At 36.3% G+C, this 18,181-nt stretch overlaps 1 protein-coding gene across 1 annotated transcript in view; it reads right to left on the reverse strand.

Annotated features, from left to right (window-relative positions):
* The window catches only part of GALNTL6 (polypeptide N-acetylgalactosaminyltransferase like 6), a 1,123,375-nt gene that overhangs the window by 97,585 nt on the left and 1,007,609 nt on the right, over positions 1–18,181 (reverse strand). The window contains exon 8 of the mRNA XM_029938762.1: positions 12,603–12,720. Coding sequence (XP_029794622.1) covers positions 12,603–12,720 — 118 coding nt within the window. The remainder of the gene's footprint in view (positions 1–12,602; positions 12,721–18,181) is intronic.

The raw sequence follows: 18,181 nt of genomic DNA on the forward strand, positions 1-18,181 counted from the left end.
TAGGATTGTTTCTAATTGCTCCCTATAGAGGGCATCTAACATTTCATTACTGTAATTGGCCATGTTTGAGAGTGTTGCTTCCCACACCCTGACAACGTGTTGTGTCATCAAAGTTTAGACTGTTGTCAATCTAATACATGAAAAAGATATCATTATGGTTTTAATTTACATTATTCTTGTCATAATTGAAGATAAATAACTTCTGATATTTAAGAGTCACTTGTCCTTTCTGTGAGTGGTCCCACTATTTTTATTATTTGGCTTTTCATAACTGTTTAATCATATCGATTTGTAGTTGGTCTTTCTGTATTAAGGGTATTAGTTGCAAATAATTTTGCTCAGAATTCAATTTGTCTTTTTTGTGTTTCTTCCATACAGAATTTTTAAAAGTTTATTTCTTTATTTTGAGAGAGAGAAAGAGTGAATGTGAGTGGGGGAGGGGCAGAGAGAGAGAGAGAGAGAGAGAGAGAGAGAGAGAGATGGAGAGAGAAAATCCCAAGTCTTTTTGCTGTTAGCACGGAGCTTGATGCAGGGCTCAAACTCAGGAGGACTGTGAGATCATGACCTGAGCTGGGATCCAGAGTCCCATGCTTGACTGACCAAACCACCCAGGTGCCGAATTTTTATGTGGATGAAGTAATCTTTCCTTTCATTGTTTCTAGTGGATTTTTTGTTTTTTAAAGTCACACTAAGGAGGCCTTCTCCATTCCAGTTCTTCCAGGACTTTGGTAGTTCTTAATGTATTTTCATTTTTAATGCTTAAAATGATTTATCTTCTAGGGGCCCCTGGGTGGCTCAGTTGGCTAAGTATCCAACTTCAGCTCAGGTCATGATCTCTCAGTTCATGAGTTTGAGCCCCTGATGGGGCTCTGGGTTGACAGTTCAGAGCCTTGAGCCTGCTTCAGATTCTGCACGCCTCTCTCTCTGCCCCTTCCCTGTTTGTGTTCTGTCTCTGTCTCTCTCTCAAAAATAAATAAACATTAAAAAAATTTAAAAATATTTATCTTCTTGGGATCTATTTTTGTATGAAGTGTGATATAGGGATCCAGTTTAATTTATTTTTCTCCAGAAGAGTAGTTGTCCTATACTATTTACTCAGAAATCAACCATCCTACTCTTGATTTGAAATGTTAAGCCTATCTTATATTAGATTCCTATAGTTATTTGAATTTATTTAAATTCTATGCCAAAGATACCTCTGTTCATGCAAATTTTATTATGTATTTTATTATCAGCTATAATTAACCCTCTATCATTGTTTCCTCAGAACTTTTCTCATTACTGTGTTTATATGTTTTGACTTATAAAGTAGAAGAACTATGTCTAGCCAGCCCCCAATAAAATTTATGTTATCACTTTTACTGAGATTAAATTTATGAGCATGCTTGGGGAGAATTTTCTTCTTTATGAATTTTCATGTATTTGAGTCTTTATGTCTCTCAGCAGCATTATGATCTTTCTTCATCAGGACTAGGACATTTCTCAAGTTTATTCCTAGCTGCTTTATCCCTCTACTATTATAAGTGGTATCTTCTTTTGAGGTGGTTTGTATATGTAAAGGCTACTGGCTTTTTTTTTTAATATATTTACACACACACACACATACACACATAGATATTTTATTCAGGCATCTTACTAAATTTCTTATTGCTTATAAGATTTTTCCAGTTGATTTCCCTTGCATTGTTCCTGTCGGTATAAGGTAATATTATCTGCATTTAATGAAAAGTTTCACTCCTCCTTTCCAATTTTTATATCTCTTATAAAATTTCTTATCTAATGGAATTGCCTACTATCTCTAGAATAATATTAAATGACATTAAATAGTAATTTAACTCCTCAAGGTCTCTCTTTAAGCTAGCTGATGGTTTTTAAGTTGAGATACATCCATTTTAGAAATATATATTTATACTTAATCTTGCTAAGTATTAAGTATTTTGCTCAAATGTGGAGTGCAAAAGTTTATCAAATTCTTCTGTATTATCTGTGGAGATGACCATCACCTTTAAAAAGTACTCTTAAGGTGATTATGTGAATACATACCCCAATTTTGAAACACAACCATCAAAGATACACTTATTTTGGTGTATTAATTTTTTTAATGTTTTTTAATTTATTTTTTACAGACAGAGAGAGACAGTGTGAGCCGGGGAGGGTCAGAGAAAGAGGGACACACAGAATCTGAAGACAGGCTCCAGGCTCTGAGCTAGCTGTCAGCACGGAGCCCGATGCAGGGCTCACACCCACGAACCGTGAGATCATGACCTGAGCCGAAGCCGGACGCTCAACCGACTGAGCCACCCAGGCGCCCCAGTGTATTAATCTTTTAATAGCTAGTCCATTTTGTCAGCTTTTATTACTATTTTTTAATGTTAATATTTACAAGTAAAATATATGTACTTCTCTATCATTTTATGCTTTCTTGGTCAGAATTTGCTATCATTATTATGTTATCAATATTATATATTAATTTAATAATGAATTGGAAACATTCTTTCTTTTCTAATATTGAAGAACAATTTTTGGAAAAATTTGCAGTATGCATTCTTTAAAGATTTGTAAGAAACCAAAAGCATTTGGTTCTTTACTTTTTGGAGGAGATAGCCTTTTGAAAGTTTTTCTACTTCTTCTCTGCTCATTGGGCAGCATGATAGGCAGAACTCTGAGATGCTCCCCACCACCCTCTTTCTCCAAATCCCATACTGTAGTATATACGCCCTTGAATAATCTCCTTGCTTTGTGTGTTCCAGCAACTGTGAATATGATGCATTTCACATCTGCAATTAGGTGAAGGAATTTTGCAGACATGATTATTGTCCCAATTTAGTTGACCTTGAGTCAATCAAAGGGAGATGATTCTGGGAGGGTCAAACCTAACAGGTGAATCTTAAAATGGGACTCAGCTCTTCCTGAAGGAAAGGATAGGAAGATTTGAACTAGGAGAGAAAATTTATGGGTGGTCCTGAGGAAGTAGACTACCATGTTGTAAGAGGGTCAAAGAGGGAGCCAAATGGCAAGGACTGGAAAGCGGTATCCAGATGAAAGCCAGTACAGTGGGCAGTTCAGCTCCACAACCATAAAAAAATGGATTCTGCCAACAACCTGAGGGAACTTGAACACAGATCCTTTATCAGGTGAGCCTGTGAATAAGATAGAGCTGGCTCAAAATTTGATTTCAGCAGAGGCTCAGCTAAAAGATGCTGGACTACCAACCTAGAGACTGTGAAAGAATCTTGTGTTGTTTTAAGCCATTAAGTCTGTGGTAATTTGTGATGTAGCAAGAGAAAAGGAATATAGCCAGTTCAGATTTTCTTTTCTTTATGGATGTCGGTTTTGTCATTTACATTTTCTTTTTTTGTCTGTTTGTTTTTAAACTTTTTAAATGTGTTTTATTTATTCTTGAGAGACAGAGAGACACAGTGCGATCAGGGGAGGGTCAGAGAGAGAGGGAGACACAGAATCTGAAGCAACTCCAGGCCCTGAGCTAGCTGTCAGCACAGAGCCCAATACGGGGCTCGAACCCACAAACCGTGAGATCATGACCTGAGCCGAAGCCAGACACTTAACCAACTGAGCCATCCAGGTGCCCCCGTCATTTAAATTTTCTTAAAAATCAATCATTTCACTCATAACCTTAACCTTATTTGTATAGAATTGAGCAGACTAATCTCTTAGAATTATTTAATATTTTTCTAAATTCCCATTATTGTTTCTTAGTTTATGTTATGTTTTCTTTCTTTTTTCATGGCCAATTTTATTTAAATGACCTTTTTCTAACTAATTCATCTGTCTCTCCATCTGTGACTCCCTTAAGTATTTATTTTTGGCTATAACAAACTAGCTCTTGCACTACCAGTTTTTGTTTTTCTAAATCATTAATTTCTCTTTTTATGTTTATTAATTTTTTATCTTTATTTCCTTAAGCTATTTCATTTTTAATTTGCAAACCAAATTTGCATATTTAATTTGATTATGTTTATTCTTTCTTTTTATGTTGATATAAGAACTTAAGAATCTAATTTTTCTTTTTTAAAAATTTTTATTTAATTATTTTGAGAGAGAAATGGGGGAGGGGCAGAGAGACAGAGAGAGAAAGAGAGAGAGAAAGAGAGAGAGAATCCAAAGCAGGCCCTCCAGTGTCAGTGGAGAGCCCGACTTGGGGCTCAAGCCCGCAAACTATGAGATTATGACCTGAACTGAAGTTGGAAGCTCAACTGAGTCACCCAGGGACCCTAATGATCTAATTTTTCTTCTGATTACTGCTTTAGTTGTATCTCCTACATTTTGATACATGGTAGTCTAATTGGACCTTTTTCCTAATATGAGCACTAATATGAGCTCCTATACTCTCCATATAATTTCACTCTATTACTTTTTAACTTTGTTGATTTTAATTCCGTTTTGTTCCTTTTTCTCAACTCTATCCCTCATGCCTCTATGTGTTTTCATCACACCCCTTCTCCTTTGTGTTGCTTTCAGTATAACCTTCATTTTGGTGATGGTTTTCTCTATCTTTTTCATTTTATCCTGACTACTGCTATTTTTTCCATCTCTTTCTCTTACCTTTTGTTGTTTAGCCTAATCTCATAAAGTTCAGCATTTCATATTGCTTTGCAGAGTCAATAACTTCATTAACATTGCTTAACAATGTATAGCAACATTACTTTGGTGACCATTTTTCATAGTTCCTGGTCCTTTCTTTCTTTTTTTTTTCTTGTGTATTTTTATGTGCTGTTTTCTTTAAAAATTATCATTACCTAACTTTGAATAGGGAGAATTCTTACCAATTAGAGTACTCATTTTATAGCAAAGCATGTGTGTGTGAGTGAATTAGTCTAGCTTGAATTTGTCAGCATCTAGTAGGACCCGGCTGCTGCAAGGCTGCTCATCAAATCAAGTATCTTTCCTCCATCCTGCCTCAGTAACAGCCTGCTTCCTGCAAATATGGCTCATCTATCTAATACCTCTTTTAGAACTGTCCCCAATGTCCCATTTGTGCTTCTCTTCTGTGCCAGACTCAATCCAGAGGAGCTCTGGCCACCAACAATCATGCCTGTTGCTATTTCAAACAAATGTTATCAGTTCCCCCTCTTAGGAGGTGCCCGTTACTCTGCAGCATTGAGATCTGCTGGTTTCAAGTGAGATGTGCAGCTGCGGTCACTCCGTCTTGCCATGCTCTTGCTTTCCCACCATGCAGTTCACCTTTACTGCTTATGATAACCTTCCTCATGCATTGTGGTTGGGGGTCAGATACCTGATAATTTGTCAAGGATAAACTTAGTATTTCTCCTTTATTTATTATCTTCTCAAAGAGAAGATCTTTCTTTTTTTATTTTATTGTAATTATACAACATTCAATTGTTGAACTATAAGTTTACTTAATTTTTTTGGATGGCTATATACCATGTGGGGAAACATTAAATTTAGCTAGTTTTGTAGAGCTATTAATTTTAATTGTCTAAGTACAAATAAATAAAATTCATGTTTGTTTGAGAAGCTCTATAATGATGTTAAGCTCTAGGATATATGGTTTACTGAGCTATAACAATTCTAAATTAATGGCTGTCATCTTGTTTGAGTAAAGAACTGAATGTTTTATACTCCATGATTAGTCCCTATTGTGTATATTCAATTCTTATTGAATAACCATTGCATTTTGAAGACAGAAAAATTAAATTTTACATTAAGTCTTAACAAGAATTGTCAGCCTTCATATTTAATAAAAATCAGATAGGAAGAACCTGCATTTCCTTATTAAAGTGGTTTCAAAGAATGATAGTAGCCACTTTTTTTTTAACCAATGGCATAAAGCCTTCTATTTTTCTAGTTAAGAGAAATTAGGCTAATGGTTTTGGGAGCAAACCTGAATTCTAATTCTTGCTTTGATATTACCTAGGCAATGGCCTGTTTTTGCAGTTATGAAGTTGAAGTTATATTTTTACCTTACATTAGTACTGGATAAAATAAGAAATTAAATTCAATGACCTTTAAGTGCTAACTCATTACTTTTTCTTGTTAAGGAGCCAAGTAATAGTTTCTATCATCATAGGAAAAATATAGAATGGTAGCTCCATGTAAAGGTTTTACAAATCACAAGCGGATTAACCCCTGCCCCCAGGATGCCATCTATTAAAATCACAGACATATTGCCATTACTCTAAACTGTATATATTTGCTTGTGAGTGGCAGGATTGTAACTTGAAGTATTTGTCTTGTAATGCTCCAATGTGTTTTCCATTTTCTATTTTTACTCCAGGAGTATTTTCTTCCCTAGTCAACAAAAAATAGAAACAAAGATTCAAAGAAACCCCAGAGGCTTATTTTAGGACTGATTTCCCTCCCCCTACTTTATAGAGACTACATAAGACTAGGTCTGGGGAAAGGAAAAGAAGTGACAATTTAAAAAGAAACAGGAGAGGCCACTGGTCTGTAGGAGCAGGGCACAGAGTGCAAGAACTCATCACTGCAAGATACTGTCTTTCAACATCCTTGGGCAACCATCCTTAGCAGGGGACTGGTGGCACCAGGGTGCGGTGAAGACCAGAAAGAAGAGCCTCACCTTAGACCTGAACTGAATAAGTGAGCAAGTTACCTCTGGATAAAGGTAGAAACGCACCTACCTCTGCTGCATGAGCTTTTCTCTTATTAGACTGAGACTTTTTGACAGCAAGGACTGAATTTCCATTCAATCAACCCAATGTATTAACCATCACTCTCTATTCCTTCTGCAAATGTATTAAATGGGGTTCCCATTATGGCGAAGCTGCATGGAATAGAGGGTATGCTGAATGCACTGGAATCTCTTGCTCCCAATAGTGAAATTACATGTTTACCTACAAGGCAGTGTTTTTCTTCCCAAATGTGATTATGTTAGTTTAAAAAATTGTAATTGCATAATTTCATTAAATACCACTTAAACTGATGAAATATGGCTATGAAAACAGAAAGAATTGTTGTTCATGCCAAAACTAATTTGAGGAGTTTGGAAGGATTGAGTTGTTATTTAAAAAATTTGCTGTCGAATTAGGCATGGATGAAGTAACAATGAAAGATTGGGCAAAATCATGAAGAATTTAAAAGGATTCTGTTACCATATTAAGATAGCTTCCAAGTGTCTTTAAGTTCTCATTCTACTGGAATGAAGCCACACTGGAACTCCCAGCAAGTGCAATAAGGGTATGGTTCTTGGACCTCTACTTTTACTCCAATCTATGCACCCAAATGCGAAAGGAGAAGTTTTGACCTCTCTTGCATTAGAAGCTTGGCAAATAAATATACATTTATATGTTTTACTTTAGGGGGAATTTTTGTAAGTTTTTTAAAGTTTATTTATTTATTTTGAGATAGAGAGAAAGCACAAGAGGGGAGGGGCAGAGAAAGAGAGGAGAGAGCAAGAATCCCAAGCAGGCTCTGCAATGCCAGAACAGAGCCTGAGCGGGGCTTGAAACCACGGACTCATGACCTGAGCCAAAGCTGGATGCTTAATGAACCAAGCCACCCAGGTACCCCTAGAAGGAATTTTAAATGTAGCTGTTTGTGCCTTCCTCCTTTAATAGATGTTTATTTTTCAGAGAAGAAATACTCATCTCAGTTTTACTTGATCCAGGGACTTCTACTGGGCTACCTTTGCCTTTTTCTGCAGAGTCTAGCTTGCATGGTACACAGACTCATGGTGGAGGTTGCAGATTTATATTTGTAGAGAGAATACGCTAATATCTCGAAACAGAATAAAGTCTGACTGGTTAGTTAATAGCTCTGTAATAAATAGGAGTAGAAATGGAAGTGTGAGTTTCTACCTTCTGGAAAGGAAAGAAAAACACTAGTTAGTTTGGTTTACTGTGTAGATTCAGACAGGTGAGGCAGATAATTGAGGAAACTCTCATGGCTTATGGTTCAGTACATTCATTTGATTTGTTTAGTAATTAGAAAGAACTGAATTTTTAGGAGGGAAAAGAAAGCAACTCAGGGAATAAAAGAATATGGATATAGGTTGAAAGAGGAGAAAGAATACAGCACAGGAGGCTAGTGAACAGGCTATTGCATATGTCCTGAATTATTACTGTGATATGGAAATAAAATATATTCCACATAATATCGATGATGAGTAACTATAGTGAGTTAATTTTCCTGGCTGCTACTGGAAAGTAAGCTCCACCAGAATGAGAATCTTCTCACATTTATCTTTGCATCTTAAGGGCTTAACCCAGAGGTGGCACATTATAATTAATAAATAAATGTCTGTTGAATGCATTAAGGAATGAAAAGGGCTGAACGGTTATAAGATGTATAATATCCTTAAACATCAGAATCTTACGCTCCCCAGACGGGAAGGATGACAGCACGTAACAAAGGTGATTGTGTGGCATGTTGTCCCTTAAGAGTGTCTTTGAAGGGGTCTTAGGGGTTCTCAGGTTTGTTAGATTCCTTCTAAGACATAGGGTAGCCGTGGTCATCTCACCTGGAGACTTGCATATTTCTGCATGGCTGAGGCTGGTGGCCAAGGGCTTGTCCCAGACTACAGGTGCCCAAGAAATACTGGGTCAATGTGGGGCCATGTTGATAAGCCCCTGGGGGTGGAAAAGGGCAGCTCAAACCAAATTCAATGCTCTTCTACTTGGTTCTAAGCGTTATACCTCATGCCAGAGAATGAGGCGAAATGGAGCCTCTGAGCTTCATCCTAAATTTCTTGTGGGTGTCTAGTTGGTGTGTGCTTTTCAGTTTTATTTTCCGAAAAGAGTTTTCTGGAATTGAAGGACAGAGATTTTGAAAATGCTAGCATTTGGACTCTTATCTTTGGGAAATGGATGTAAAGAGGCACCCTGAAAAGAGTGCATAATGGTTTACTATTATTTCAATAACTTAAATGGTAGATGACATTTAAAGGCATGGGTTATCTCTTTTAGGCCATACTGTGCAGTCCGCTTTGGTTTCCTCTTTGTTTCCAGGTGCAGTTCCAAACTGAGTACCTGGAACAAGTCCTGGAATAAATTAGATGTTCAATAAAAGCTTGTTGAATGACTGACTGAATGCTGCTTTCTCCTCCCCAGCAGCTGGCTCACCTAGCAATGTTTGAAAGACAGCTGGATAATTCTGGGCCACGCAGGAGTTCAGATTTTTACTGAAAAAGACAGAAGACTGGGCAGACAGATCATTTCTCCAGAGAGCTCTTTTCCTCAACTGCCTCCTGAAAATTACACTTGTGTTGGCTTTTAGGTTATGGCATGAAATGCACTCATCTAATCAGATGTTAGAAAAAGGAAGGAGATTTCAGAGAAAGAAAATCAAGGAGCATTCTTAACCGAAGGCTGTTTGACCAAAAACTAAGCCCTTAACATAAAGCAGGGTTTTCAAGAAATAGTTTATTTAGCGATAGAGCCTTGTCATAAACTGTGGTAAAATGATTCTTTGGTTAGAGAGTAAACAGCTAGCAATGATGCCTAATGATGACCACAGATAGAAATCTTTTGAATCAGAGCATTTGAATCTACACTGAAAACAATTTCTTTATTACAATGTGAGATAGATCAGCAAACTCTTAGTGATCTATACACACTTCCTGAATCTCAAATGCTGGTCAGTGTAAATCTTACAGTGTTTTACCCTGTAAAATTAATCATAATTTATGGACTACTTCCTGGAATGCAGTTGCTTGATTTTTCTTTTCTTTTTAATACCATTTCACAGAGCTGTGTGTGTACAATTCCTTTCACATGGAGAAAATTCTTCTTGCTTCAATGCAAATTCTACCAAAGCCTGTTTAACTCTGTCCCCCTCATGTTACAAATACTAATAGGGGGGACAGGAACCCCAAGGTCAGCACACAATAGCAAGAAGAATGAAGGGATATGTCTGAAATGGAACCCTGTAAGAAATAGCTGTTGCCAAAGAATCTGTCATTCCAACCAGGCAACCTGGGGCAATTTAGTCCTGAACTTCCAGTGCTGTTGCTATGGTTTCTAGACAAAGAAGACAGGGCTGCATTCCAATTATATCCTTCAGAATGGCCGGTAACTGAAAAATAGGAAACGGGGGAATAAAATCTCAGGTCACCCAGAAGAGGTGTGATAGATACAAGTGATACAGAAATGAAAGATGCACGTCTATGTTTGTTTAAAAAAATGCTATTGTGGTTTAGAATGCAAATGTATAATGCAAATCCTCCAGACTCTCCACAGGAATTTTATCCATCATCCAGCTCGTTATTCAAAGCCTGATATCTCCCACTTCATAGAAATGTTCCTAATAATATTTTAAACTTAAAGAATCAGGACTCAACAGTATTTAAGAAAAAGAGATTTTGAACAGTGAAAAGTAAAAAGCATCCCTTGAATTCTGAAGATACTGAAGATACAGCAATGCCATTTTTTCCCCCTTAGTGTTGGGGTCAAGTGTAACATTCGGTTATCTCAGTGGCAGGCATTATTGCAAACTTTGCATGTAGCTTTGAGCCATGCCTGATAATCAATATTATTTTGCCAGGGTCCGCAGTAAGTTTACTGTCATGCTATGGACTATAATGAGGATACTCGCCTTTTCATTAAGAGGAAACTGGTAGAAATCAAAAGGTTCACAATGAGCCCTAGAATGCACTGGTAGGACTGGTTCTATATTTCTGCGGTTAAGAGGAAATGGAGCATTTTAATTCCAAAGCAGTTCTAGGCTATGTACATAATCTTTAAAGCTTAAAACAATTTGTAATCTAAAATCTTTAACATGTTAGGGGCGTCTGGGTGGCTCAGTCAGTTCAACATCAGACTCTATTTTGGCCTGGCTCATGATCTCATTGTCATGGGCTCAAGCCCCACATAGGGCTGTGCACTGAGAGTGGAACTTGCTTAAGATTCTCTCCCCTGCCCCTCTCTCCCGCTTGGGCTGTCTCTTCCTCTCTCAAAATATTTAAAAAAGTCTTTAGAACATTAAGTCTCGGGTCCTTTTTCTCTTTCTTTTTTTTTAAAGTTTATTTATTTTGAGAGGGAGAGAGTGTAAGTGCACATGCACGCACATGAGCGGGGAGTGGGCGAGGAGAGAGAAAGAATCCCAAGCAGGCTCCTCACTGTCGGCATGGAGCCTGATGGGGGGCTCAAACTCACTAGCTGATGAGATCAAGACGTGAGCTGAAGTCAAGAGTCAGTCACTTAACTGAGCCACCAAGGAGCCCCAGTTTCTTTTTTTGTAAAACGGAGTAACACCAGCCACTTAGAGCTGTGACTTTAAATTGGATAAAGTATATAAAGCACTCAGCTCGGCATGTGCCACACACCATTAAGTAAATGGAGTAGGTACGATTTTTATCACCATTACTAAGCTTACACTACCTGATGCCGTGTACACTGTGTGTGATACGTGTGCAGCTATTACTAGAGCAGAGAAAGAAACAAATGGGAAATTGAAGGACTGAATCTACATATCCACAAAAAGGTCTTTAAAAAGTACCTCAGACATGAAAGTAGTTGGATTTGAAAGACGGTGAAGAAAAACACAGAATTTACTAAAGGGTATTTCAAGGATTACTGCCAGCAGAGTGAGATGGAAACTTCTAGATGTCCTGAAGCCTCCTGTTTCTTTTTAGGGATATTTATTTTCTGACACTTTGAGGACAAGGTTACATTTTTGTTAACATTTTGGAGATAGCCATTACAGTTTTATAAAGATCAGTTTTATCATTTTGTGTCTATGCATAAATTCAAAGAGTTTGGCTGGATTCTTAAGCCTGACTTTGACTATATTCAGGATACATTTATTTTTCTTAGCAAGAATTGGTTTGATTTTCTAATGGAAGTAATTAGGAAAAATGATTTATTTAGTAAGAGATTTCTGTATGATAAACCTTACAAAATCAATCTATCTTCTGTATAAATCATGACAACAATAAAGAAAAAAATGAAGTCATTTTCCTTAATGAGACTGCTTCTTAAAAAAAAATCTTGGCGGTTCAGAGTACAACTTTTCACACAGTTTATTTTGCTTTGCTCTTCTGGTCTTCATGTGTTGTGGCAAGTTTTTTTCATTCACAAACCCTGAAATTTGCATTTTATCATATGCATGTACATATATGTTATAGAGTATATAATTGTGCTGAGCATTTATGGTCAGAGCAAGTAGAGACCTGGGCAGTTTCAGAGAAAAATAAGAAATTCACCTATTATGGAAGTCTATGAAAAAGAACCTTAATTCGTTATTCATATTTTTCAGTTACTCTTCTACTACTAAAATTTTGGAATAACTGGTTATGGTCAAAATATGAACCATTATTTCTAAAACAAATACAAAGGACAAACACCCCAATAATCCAATTTCTTTTGTTTTAATTCCTCGACCTGTATGTTCTGTGGAAAGGTTGCTTTGTCAGTGGGGCAGCAGGTCGATTGGTACACCAAGTTTCCTGCCTGCAAATGGGATTTTGAATGATTTCTTTTATGACGTGGTTACGTCTCACGGAAACATCAGAGGAAAGCAGCTTTTCCCATCCCAAAGCTGACTTGGAGAGTCGAACCTATTTTTGTTGTTATCTTATAATATAGTTATGAAACAGAATATTGACACTTTATGGGAATCATTGAAATTGTGTAGACATTAGTGTGAAGAGGGTCTTGGTAACTTACCTTAAAAGAGATTTCGTATTGTTCTCCTCCCCAGATTTCTAAACCTGGATCATAGCCGCCCAACTCCCAAAACCATTTTCGATCCACAGCAAAGAGACCTCCAGCCATAACGGGAGACCTATGAAATAATAAAAAAAATCTGTAAAAGACTAGGAATATTTGGTTGTTAAAAAATAAAAACAAACTTTAGGATACATTTCAGTGGTCAAGTGCATGGCACTTTACAGCCGTGATTTTCGTCAGTGGATCTAGGGTTCCCAATTGCTCTTGGAATCCTTATGAGCTTTAAATTTTGCTCTAATGCAATTGATGCCCTGTAGAGCCTCATTTGTTCCACATATTTGTCATTACAGAGAAATACATGACTGCTAGTGAATGATACATAGAGACATATCACTTAATTTTATGGCCTTTCCTTAAATGAAAGGAATCTTGTACCATCAGACAGAAAACACTGTTATAGACAATAGCTTAAATTCAATCTTTCAGTAGGTATTCACCAAGAATTTACCATTGACAGGTCATGTCCATTTTACAGACTATGAGATGATTAATAGGATAAATAAACCAACCAGAATAAGTTATTTAGTTAGGATGCTGAAGGTGGAATTTAAACAAGGTCTTTTAGGGATGCCTGGGGTAAGCATCTGACTCCTGATTTAGGCTCAGATCATGATCTTGCAGTTCATGAGATTGAGCCCTGCTTCAATAAATAAGTTATTTACTTAAATAAATAAAAAATAAACAAACTTTAAAAAATAAACTAGGTCTTTTCATTTTAATTATATTATTCTTTTTAGGCTTTCTCTGCCTTTCTAAGAAATATTCCTTTTGCTCAAGGAATAATTTTCAAGTATTGCATTCCTGTTAGGGCACACAGTAGTCCTGTGGCTATGTGGTGAGACAATTTATAATGATGGCCCCGTCCTAAGCTTTTTGCACTTTAAAGGTAGCACTAGTTTTTTGTTTGTGTGTGTGTGTGTGTGTGTGTGTGTGTGTGTGTGTGTGTTTAATCCTCGGTATGTGCTGGGCTCTTGGCTAAAAGTTTTACTCAATTACTTTGATTACTCCTCACTACAGTCCTGTGAGCATCATTCTCATGTACTGTTTGAAAGACACAGGCAGAGAGAGGTAAGAACAGCAGCCCAAGACTGCAGTTAGTGGTGGCTCTGGGGCCGGGCGAGGTCCTCTGATTTCAAAGTCTTTGAGCTCTTTACTGCAACCTTGTTTCTGTTTCAGTGTTAGGGGATAAAGAGAGACAAATATGTAAACATGGATATAAAACACTCAGAGAATGCCCCTATGCAGACAGACAAAGCAAATCTGTAAAAAAACCACATTTCCAACATAGTTTTTGTGATAGTTTTGAAAAAAATTTGCAACAAAGGATATTTATACATAAGAGTACAAGGCATTAAATGTTGAAGATACACATTTTAAAATATTTAAACATATTAGACACACCAACTGAAGACCTGCTCTTGGTAATGAGGTATTCGAACAACGTAAACTTGAATTTGTTTCTGTGTTCTATATTTCACAACGCAGAGTACTAACCACTATACAATCACGGTCTGTGTTTTATATTTCAAAGGCTTTGTATGTGAAAATGGTATTTGGCCTGACTACTTCAGTTTAAGAATATTTTTTAATGTGTAGACTCTCTGTGACTGGAAAGATGGTAAGGCAGAAAAGGGGATTTATTGTTCTTCCTGGGAAAGTGAGCAGGATTAAGAAAAATAGCATGAAGAATCTCATGCAATTTTTTATTTTGTTTGAAAATAAAATACTAGAATCAGATATAACCTACTTTATCCTTCTCTCCAGCAGCTTAATCTTTTTCCATTTTCCACGCACTGGATTTCAGAGCCGAATTACAATGGTAGCTGGATCAAATGCAGACTGTAACATGGACTGGGCACAATTCCCCCAGGAACACACTATCAGTGTAACCTCCGCTTCTGCAGGGCTTGGGAGTAAGTGATCAGAAATCCTCAATCCTATTCAGGCTGAACCTCAGAGAGAAAGACCTTAAGTCATACAAATATATTCTCATTTGATTGTGTAAAACAGGAGACCAAAGTACATCGAAATTTACACTGGGCAGAATGAATCTCAAAACTAGAACTTTCCTAGATCTGGAATTATAGATACTAGCAAGAGAAAGTCCTATGTTGATTTTTTATTTATATGTATGTATTGTAATTTGTTGGAAACACTGTATCTTGTTTTCTTAATGAGTTTATTTAAAAACACATGTAGCATATTCTAGATACATTTTATCTGAAGTATCTAAATTCTAAAATTCTATTAATTTTAGATTTAATAAAATAAATTCAAATGGATCATTTTTACCTTCGTTGATGTTTTTACCAAGCTCCAGATAAATTAATGTTTCCTATCTTGATTAGTGTGAATGACTGGTAAGAAACCAACTTTACATTTATGTATGTATTTACTCGTAGTTGTCCATTAATCTTTCAAACAGCTTAATTGGGGTATAGTTGAGATACAGTAGATTGCATATATTTTAAGTATACAGTTTGATAAGTTTTGACTTAGACATCTGTGCAGCTATCAGTACATTCAAAAGTATGAACATATTAGCCTTCCTCCCAAATTCCTTCTGACCCTTTGCCTAGGCAGCCACTGATCTGGTGTTACTATACTTGAGCTCATAGTTTCTAGAATTTTATATAAATGTAATCATAAAATTGGTGTTCTTTTCCTGGGCCTGGCCTCTTTTATTCAATATAATTATTATTATTTTTTCAAATGTTTATTTACTTTTGAGAAAGATAGACAAAGCGTAAGTAGGGGAGGGGCAGAGAGAGCGGGAGACACAGTGTCTGAAGCAGGTTCCAGGCTCTGTGCTGAGCTGTCTGGCACAGAGTCCGATGTGGGGCTGGAACCCACCAGCGGTGAGATCATGACCTGAGCCCAAGTCAGATGCTTAACTGGCTGAGCCACCCAGGTGTCCCTTGGTATAATTACTTTTAAATTCATCTGTGTTTAGCATGTATTTATTGTTCACTTTTGTATTGCTGAGTAACACTCTATTTGCACGAATATACTGGTTTGATTTTTTATTCACTTATTGATGGACATTTGAGTTGTGTCCAGTTTTGAGCTGTTACAAACAAAGCTGCTATGAATTTCATTTACTAACCTTTGTGTGCATACATGCTTTCATTTCTCTCTTGAAGAAATGCCTGGTAGTGGAATGACTAGATCATATGGCGGGTATATGTTTAGCTTTCAAAGAAACTGTCAAACACTTTTCCAAAGCGGTTGTATCATTTTATATTGCCAACAGTAGTGTTTGAGTTTCAGTTAGTATGCATTCTTACTGAGACTTCACTTGGGTTAGTCTTTGAAGTTTAGTCATTATGAATGGGATGTAATGGTATCTCAGTGTGGTTTTGTTTTGCATTTCCATGATGATTAATGATGTTGAGCATATTTGTGTCCCTTCTCTCATTTTCCTTTTCAGTCTGCTTAGAGGTTTACCAATTTTATTGATCTGCTTAAGGAACCAGCTTTTCATTTCATTGATTTTTCTCTGTTGTTTTCACTTATATTTCATTGATTTCCTTTTAGTTCTTATTGTTTTAATCTTCTACTTACTTTGTATTTAATTATCTCTTCTCTTTCTCATTACCAAAGTAGAATCTCAGATCATTGACCCAAGAGCTTTTCTTTTTTAATATAGGTATTTAGTATTATAAATCTCACCTAAGTACTCCTTTAGCAGAATCCCACAAAAAATTGTATGCAGTGTTCTCATTTTCATTATGTTCAAAATACTTCCTAATTTCATTTTTGTTTTCTTTCTTTGACCCATTTGTTATATAGATATGTGTAATTTAGTTTCCAAATGTTTGGGGATTTTTTGGAGATTTATTTTTGGTCATTGATTCTAATTTAATTCCTTTGTGGTCAGATAAGATACTTTGTATGACTTGAATCATTTCAAATTATTAAGACTTTAATGGCTTAGAATATGACCTATCTTGGTAAATGTTCCATGTGTATTTGACAAGGATGCACATTATGTTGCCATTGAGTTAAGGGGGTCTATACACATTTATTAGATAACGTTGGTTGGTAGTGTTATTCAAGTCTTGTATATTCTTACTGATTTTCTGTCTCCTTGTCCTGTTAGTTACTGAGAGGGAGGTATTGCAATCTATGGCTATAATTTTGAATTTGTTTATTTCTTCATGCTATTCTATAAGGTTTCTGCTTCATGTATTTTGTAACTCTGTTAATAAGTACATAAATGTTTAAGATTTTTATGTACTCTTGATGAATTAACTTTAATCTTATTATGAAATGACTTGAATCATCTCTGCTAATATGATTTGCATTGACATCTATTTTGTCTTGATATTAATACTTCAGCTTTCTTTAGATTTGTACTATCTAACACTAATATTTATTTATAACTTGTGTATTTTTTGCTTTCTTTTTAAAACTAACTGTGTCTTTATATTTAAGGTTTTGTTGTTGTTGTCATCATTATTGGCAGCATACACTTGCATCTTGCTGTTCTACAATCTCTGCCTTTTACTTGGGCTATTTAGATCACTTTATTTTTTAGATCATTTACTTTTAATATGGTTATTCATGTGGTTAAGCTTAAATCTATCATCTTCTTTGTTTCCTATTTGTCCCATTTATGACTTCCTATTCCATCTTTTGATTCATTGAATTTTTTAATTTTTTTTTAAATTTTAGATTTTGAGAGACAGAGAGAGACAGCGTGAGCAGGGAGGGTCAGAGAGCGAGGGAGACACAGAATCTGAAGCAGGCTCCAGGCTCCGAGCTAGCTGTCAGCACAGAGCCTGAGGCAGGACTTGAACCCACGAACCATGAGATCATGACCTGAGCTGAAGCCAGACGTTTAACCAACTGAGCCACCCAGGCACCCCAGATTCATTGAATACTTTTCATGATTCCATTTAGTATCCTTTTTGACTTAACAAAAACTCTGTGGTTTCTTTTTTTTTTTTTTTACTTTGTGGTGGCTGTAGGGTTTATATCACATGTGTTTATTTTTAATCACATATGTAGTGATCGCATAGCTTTCAGTGATACTGTATCAGTGCACAACATGATAAAAATCTTTTGGTAGAATGCTTTCATGTCTCTTCCCCTAACCTTTGTACTCTGTTGTCATACATTTTACTTTTCTGTGTGCTACAAATCCCACATTATATTATTATCATTTTGTTAAAATTATTTTTTAAAAAGATTTGAAAATAAAATTTCACATATATGAACTTATATTATGAATATCATTTTTGTTTCCTTAATCCTTTAGTATGGACCTATATTTCCATCCTTGTATCTTTCAGCCTAAAAGACTTCCTTTAACATTTCTTGTAGCGAGAATTTGATCTTTTGCATTTATGAAAATATCTTGTCATCTGCAGTTTTTAAATTTATTTTTGAGCAAGAGAGACAGAGAGAAAGCAGGGAAGGGGCAGAGAGACAGGGAAAGGGAGAGAGAGGGAGAGAGAGAGAGAGAGCCCGCGCATGAGTGGGGGAGGGGCAGAGAGAGATGGCAACACAGA

This window comes from Suricata suricatta, chromosome 1, assembly GCF_006229205.1.
Source record: "Suricata suricatta isolate VVHF042 chromosome 1, meerkat_22Aug2017_6uvM2_HiC, whole genome shotgun sequence".
Taxonomy (NCBI): Eukaryota; Metazoa; Chordata; class Mammalia; order Carnivora; family Herpestidae; genus Suricata; species Suricata suricatta.